Genomic DNA, 7,308 nt, shown 5'->3' on the forward strand with positions numbered 1-7,308 from the left:
ATGATGGACCCAAAGTTTCAGAGGCATGAAGAAACCCAGAAGTCCCACATTGTGTTTGTGGGTTAAGCAATAAGATGACTTCCCATATTGCACTAGATAGGTCTCTCAACTAACTTATGTGAGCATGAGTCAAGCGGTAGTAAGCCAAAGGATCAGTGATGTCGAAACTAAGGTGTGGCAGGTCTGCGTGAGTAGCTCGTGAGGCAGCAGCGCTGACTGCGCGAGTGCAGCCGCACTGCACCTTTAACTAAACACCGGCGAGTATTTATTGAGTGACGTGGGACGCAGGCTGCGTGCGGGCAGGAAGCGCAGAGAGCCTCGCGTCGTCAAGTTAGCGCGAGCTAGAAACGAATATACCGGAAAATAAGTGTCCCGCGTTCAAGAGGGAAGGCTGCAGTTATTACATAACGTGATCATTAGCGAGACGCATGCGCAAGAAAACAACAATCTTAGCGAAATCGTTTGTGAATTGTTCTTTTCAATAAGTCCGTGAGACCGCAACTGCGTTGATTTCGTCCGGACACGTTTGGCCACTGCACGTTTATTTTGAAAGCTCCTGCCGGAAGTAGACGCGTTTCGTTACGTTGGACTTGACTCTCTCAGAGGCAGGCACGGGCGCACGGTGGCTACTTGAACGAAGACGGGGGAAGCTCGCTGAAGAACCGGCTTGGCTTTTCGTCGGGAGCTCAGCATGCCACAATACAAATGCTGAGTGTGGCTCCGAAACACGCGCCTTCACCCCCGCGAGCGGCGACAGTTTGACGGCCACGCCCCGACGTGCCCACCGACCGGAGCCCGAACACAACTGCTGCCGGAGACGCCACGGCGAGCGGTCTGAAACCCAGCAGGGCGGCTAGCGGGCTCACGGCGGAGTGTCGGCTGGTGTGGGAACCATGAGAGAGTACAAAGTAGTGGTTCTCGGGTCCGGAGGGGTCGGAAAATCCGCGTTGACCGTCCAGTTCGTGACGGGCTCCTTCATCGAGAAATACGACCCCACGATAGAGGATTTCTACAGGAAGGAGATCGAGGTGGACTCCTCTCCGTCCGTGCTGGAGATCCTGGACACGGCGGGCACCGAGCAGTTCGCCTCCATGCGAGACCTGTACATCAAGAACGGGCAGGGCTTCATCCTGGTCTACAGCCTGGTGAACCAGCAGAGCTTCCAGGACATCAAGCCGATGAGGGACCAGATCATCCGGGTGAAGCGGTACGAGAGGGTGCCCATGATCCTGGTCGGGAACAAAGTGGACCTGGAGGGGGAGCGCGAGGTGTCGTCCGGCGAAGGGAAGGCGCTCGCGGATGAGTGGAACTGCCCGTTCATCGAAACTTCGGCCAAAAATAAAACGTCGGTGGACGAACTGTTCGCGGAGATCGTCCGACAGATGAACTATTCCTCAACGCCAAATGGCGACGACCAGTGCTGCTCGTCATGTGTCATCCTTTAAGATCAAGGACCACCATAACGTTTTATTCTTTGCTCGGTTTTAAGTTTGCAATGGTAAGTGGAGGCACCACACACGTGACATGCACCTAACCGGTTCTTGTTGTATACACCTTAATGAAGCCCTCTCATAGCACATGTACACACTAAGTATACACAGTAGTGGACAGCAGTTTACCGGACAAAGATTATTAGCCTTTTATTATCTAGTTTATTGGCAGTTCTCCTTCCTAAAAGCACACAGTTAGTTTGCTCTGGCAGCAGACAGGAAGACACTTGCAGCCTATTGTTTTGCTCAGCAGATTGGGGAAGTGTCTGACTCATTTGCAAGCTGTGAAGGACTTTAGGTTTACAAAGTTAGTGGTTGAATCCGTACACTCACAGTTTGGAGTTTCTAAACATCTTCTCAAATGTTTTGCTTTTTGTTGTTTTTGTTCTTGTTTTTCCAGAATGAGGTTAACAGGAGTCGGGAGATTCCAGTGTTCTTGTATGGCCTACATTCAGGGCTCAGCAACTTTGGTTTCTGACCAGCCGAGCCCAGAATTAGCCTTATTTCTGTGTGTTTGTTCTTTATCTTTGGTCAGAGGTTGTTGTCGTTCATTCATGACTCTTCTTATCTCTTGTTTGTGGCAGTGTGTTGCAGCAAGTGTGTACTGTTGAGCTCTTCTTCGTGTCTCACCCTGGCCTTGGAGGAAAATACAGGAGGAGGAGGAGGAGGAGGAGGAGGAAGAGGAGGGGGGCGGTGGCGGCAACTGAGACTCAGAGGGAGGGGTCCACTCTTCAGGAATTCTGCTGGGTTGGAGTATCTTTGCTGCACGATCAGTGTCCACCATTGATGTCAACACAGTGTCAGATCCAGAGTTTCAGCAACACCCCCCTCACCAGTTCCAACTGTACTCACAACTGGAACTAAACCCCAATGGAAAAGATATGGAGGGCGACACTTAGAGACACTCATGAATGGATATTTCTGTATAAGGAGACCGAGAGAGAGAGTATATTTTGTTAAAGAAACTGCACAGTCTCGGGCTGGTAAAGATTTGAGTGATATCTCTGCTTAATCCGTTTTGGAGCGATGCTCCACAACACTCCAAAACCTTTTGTTTTCTTCTCCAAAAAGTCAAATATGATGACACCACTTATCTGCTGGTGGAGTAAACGTGATGAGTGCCACTTTTTTTCCTCCATCTTCTCTTCAGTGTAAGAGAGGACCTTAACTTGAGAGACTTGGGCACGGTGACCCGATCGCCCCTGTGTCGAGTGCCTTTCCAAAACAAGTCAGCGGTTCAGATTTGGTGCCAACCTACATGTATCACCAAAAGAATCCTTCTACATAGCAATCCACAATTTAGTGAACTGTTCTTCTGGATAATCTTGTAGGGGTGGAGGCTGAAGAGAATCTACAATAGGCTTTTTGTTAATGGAATGGCGATTTTCTGTATGTTTTACGTTGGCCCTTTTTGAAGTCTACGGTATTAATTTTGCAATGTCTACTTAGTCTGGCCAAACCGATCTCTTGAAATGCACAGGTACTGGAATCTTCCTCGACGTGAAAACAACAACGCTTACCTTCCAGACCACTTAAATCAAATTCTGTTTGTGTTTATTTTGTTGTTTTTAACAGGAAATGTGATGATGTACCGTTGACAAATCTAACCTGATTGTAAGTTTAAGTTCAGGCAAGCCCTTTAACAACGGGCTGTCTGTTTTTAAAAAAAAAAAAAAAAAAGACTTTTAATACAAATTGCATTTTTTTAAAAAGAAACCAGGCTGTGTTTTCTCTTTGTTGACATGATCCACTTGTTTCAACGTGCTACCACAATGTCTAATTGCCAGTTTCCTGATCCCAACCAAAGTTGTCGTGAACAGTTCCCCGGTTTAGTATGTTTTTGAAAACACACAAATCACTGGATTACTACAATACCCACAGTAGGCCAAAAAGTAAATGTTAAGTTGTGTGCATAATTTACAGTAACATGATTTAACCCAAACTCACATGAGGTCCTTGATAGTTGAGGATAACCCACAGCGTAACATGTTGTAGGAGTACAATAGGAAAAGTCAATGTGTTTGAGTTTTATGTTGACTGCCACTGGTAAGAAGTTAACTTCACTGCATGCAATGTTACATGAAAGCCATTTGCCCCAAAGATTGATTTTAGTTTAATTTGTTCTACCGAGGTCACTTCTGTGTGGTTAACGCTGAGACCATTGTGATGAATGTACAGAATCTCAAGCTGAAAGAAACCAGACCAAGGAGTTTACGTGGTCTGTAACTCATCTCTGTTGGTCTGTTGCAGTATTTACATGACTCTGCTAATCTCAGCAAGGTTACTGTCAGGCTATTAGAGCCCATGCAAATGCGCCTGAACAGCAGGAATTTGTGTGAAGATAATTGTTAAGTACTTGAGGAGATTTGTCATTCCTGCCTCTTTGATGAACCTCGGCCGTATTCGCCAACAAAATGTAATCAAGATGAAAACGCCTATCTGCTCACCAATCTAACATGCATAAGTAGTCGAGGCCAGGCTACGCTGCTCCAGAGAAATGTCTCCTTTAACTTCGTGGGTGTAGTAGTGTTTCAGCCCAGAGCTTCAGCCTTGGTTGTGTGTGTGTGTGTGTGTGTGTGTGGGTGTAGCGTTGAGCTGTGGAGAGGTTGGTGTGACTGATCAGGCCCCCACTCTGCTTCTGTTTACCTGCAAGGATGGCCGAGCCCCCGCTGGCTGGTGGACCGCAGCGTGACTCGGAGCGGAGGGAGGCAAGCTTCACATATAGCGCTCAGTCTGTCTGAGGGTGGATATGTGCTGGACATGTTGTACTGTATATGTGTTGTGTAATGGCCTTCATAAGGCCGAGCATGTGTGTCTGCCTGTCACTTGTCCTGCACAGGCCCGGCCCACACAGGGACCGAGTAGAGCGAGCGATTGTATCATGTGGGTCCTCTTGGCTTTGCCGTGTGACTGTGGGGCACGGGGGCAGCAGGGTTCTGTGAGGGGGCAATTCAGCGGGAAAACTGCATCCAACAGGTGTGATTAAACAGTTGTGTAGATTATAGCCGGGCCATATGGTTGAAATCAATATTATGTTATATTTAAAATACTTTCCATGATAGATGTATACTAAATGTATGCCAAAACCTATGTAAATATAATCAAATATATGCATATTGCAGTGAACTGGGCATTATATACAGTCCTCATGTGATTACTAGTGGTTAGTAAGTTAGTTTGCTTTAAATAATTCATTTAGACAGGATGATTTGGTCAATGACAACACAATATGTCCATATCCCCACAAAGCTGTTTAACTGAAAGAACACTGATATTGCCCAACCCTACTGTATAAACAATATTTTTTATAGTATTTGCAGATATTTCCTGTGAGGAGATAACCACGTGCATACATACACACACAGACTGTGTATTCTTCTCACTCCCTAAAACTGAACTCCAGCTTAATATTTGGTTTCAGTGCTCTCAGATCTCCCTTACAGCCACACAAGCCGCAGCTAGTTTACAGCTGTGTTGACGCAATGCCAACACTGATAGTAGGTTTCCTCCAAGGCTTCTATACATTGTGCAATTAGACATGAACAGAGCTGAAGTCTAACGTTGCCTTTATAAAAATATAGATACAATTGTGGTGGAAGAGAGGGAGACGTTATTAAAGCTATGTCCCAGATACTGCACATGTACACAGCTTCTGTCTCTTGCTGTGGTATAAACATCTGATAGCAGAACAGTTCTGCCCCTCGGAGGGAAAAGGGCCTGTCGAGTTCCTGTTTCTTTTTATCTATCTCTTTCTGAACAGTGAGAAGGTGAAAGGTTAACTTCCCGCTCCCTTATTTTGCACAATCCAGCTCCAATGTTCTCTCTATCATTCAATTGGTTTCAGCCTTTTAGGTATTAAGTGAGTTCCACTATGTTTTTGAAGCCACATTTTTTGCATACTTGAATTAGAGCCTTTTTCTTTTATTGAAACCAATTTAATTAGGCTATTTTCAAATGCATTGGTTTCAATTGCAGCCAACAATAAATCAGTTGTGTTCAGTTTTACTGATGGCCTGGCTTGTCGGTGGTTGCTGGTCATGGGAGACGATCATGTGCTGTGGTTGCCATGGTTAAGGGGGGTTGGGATGTGGCATGGCAGCTCGGGGTGGCCTCGTGACCTATGCTAGTTGGTGACTGGAAGAGAGGAGGGTGTCGGTCGGTTTGATCATCAAGTATATGGTCTTTGCTCAAAGTGTATTTTTACTTTTAAAGCTTATTTGCTATGTAAAGATATTTGTTGAGGTTTAACAGCCTTATATACATATTATCCCTTCCTTGGTTGTAATGTAATATAGATTTTTTTCAATATATAATAAAGATAAGGGTTAAGTGTGTTTGCTGCACAGAGCCTCCTCTCTTACTTTGCTGTTGGTAGCAGTTGCTCTGACAGGAAGTGCTGCGACAGAGGCAGTGAGAGTGGGTGGTGTGTGTTTGCTTTTTTTTTTTTTTACATGGGACTTAATCACTATATAGGCTCCTGGTTGAATTACAGACTGCTCTTTCTCTCCCGGCGTCATCATGCTATTTCCGAGGCTCTGTTGTGTTCAAGCGTGTGGTTTTCTCCCGGTTTTCTTTGCAGATGTGCCGTTTTGTGCTGTATCTCGTTTGAGGCTGTGTGCTCTCTAGAAATCCCTCTGACTCTAATAGCCTCTCTTTTTCTACACATTGTTTATTTTGACACATCACACGACCCTCCACAATAAATGCGTTCGACAGCGCTTGCATTTCGGTTGGAATGCGGCAGCATTGTTAATGTAGTAGTTTGTCTCACACTCATTTCTTTTTGTACGTAGCATTACCATAACAACACAGAAATAACCATTCGCTCCTTATTTGTCTTCCACTCGAAGGTTCAATGAGCTTTGTTTTTGCTCTCTTTCAGTCACACACACACACACACACACACACACACTGCAGTTAACTCACATTGTCCACATTTAAACCCACTGCAGTTTAGATTCCTGCTGCATTCCAACACCAGAACGTGGTCCAGACACAAGCAGCAGAGGCATCACTCTCCTCCTCTATTCTAACAGGTTCTCTTTCCTTATTACCCAGTTATTATTCACTCCATCGGACTATCATAGTCTTTGACCATACTGCAATTTAGAGTGGTATCTTGCCATAAGATTAACGGTAGATTCTAAGTGATTTTTGCTGGAAAAAATGTTTTGTTGATCACAATAGTTTAGCAGCGCTGCTGTGTTGAGTGGGCTTGGTGGTGTCAACTAGTTTTTCTACTGGACCGAGGAAACATAACAAGGGTCGTGACTGATTATTCCTTCAGTTCTCTCTGATCTATAAATCCGGGAGTGGCCTTCTCATTCAGAGCGGAGAGCGTTGAGATGGGAATGCCCCTGAATTCCTCTCATTCCTGTCATTCCTTCAACTGTAATGTCTGGACCTGTATTTAGCCGCAGCCGAAAGAGCAACAGGTCGGGAGAGAAAGTTGGGATGTGACGAGGAGTTGTTTATGTGTACTTGATGGTTCATTTCAGGGCGGTTGCCCCTCAGGTCTGATTGGAAATTACTTTTCCTTGTTGTTCCCCAGCTTTCCTTGTTTTTTTCTTTCTTGATTGAGACCAAGAAGCTACAACAAACACCAAGGTAGAGAAAGAGAGAGCAACTGAGGTAAAGGAAGAAAGACAGTGCATGGTTGGTCTGGGCCGCCCCGCTGGGTCACAAGATGGATCCCACTGGGCATGCTGTCAAATTGCTCTTTATACCTATCTTTAGATAATCATAGCACAGTTGCCTTAGCTCACACCAGAGCTCGGTCTGACAAGGAAACTAGGCCAAATGAGCCAGCTAGACAGTA

General features: G+C 45.4%; 1 protein-coding gene across 1 annotated transcript; it reads left to right on the top strand.

Annotated features, from left to right (window-relative positions):
• Nucleotides 1-708: 708 nt before the first annotated feature.
• Nucleotides 709-2,147, top strand: LOC306742784 (ras-related protein Rap-2a). Its single transcript, XM_079225215.1, has 2 exons — nt 709-1,498; nt 2,075-2,147. Exon 1 carries the CDS (start codon nt 894-896, stop codon nt 1,443-1,445), a length of 552 nt encoding a protein of 183 aa, XP_079081341.1. The 5' UTR covers nt 709-893; the 3' UTR covers nt 1,446-1,498; nt 2,075-2,147.
• Nucleotides 2,148-7,308: the final 5,161 nt, after the last annotated feature.

The sequence above is a fragment of the Taurulus bubalis genome (genome assembly GCF_910589615.1).
Source record: "Taurulus bubalis genome assembly, chromosome: 10".
NCBI lineage: Eukaryota > Metazoa > Chordata > Actinopteri > Perciformes > Cottidae > Taurulus > Taurulus bubalis.

What these genes read in the sequence shown, in the direction of transcription:
- LOC306742784 (XM_079225215.1), top strand. Translation starts at nt 894, where the DNA reads ATGAGAGAGTACAAAGTAGTGGTTCTCGGGTCCGGAGGGGTCGGAAAA.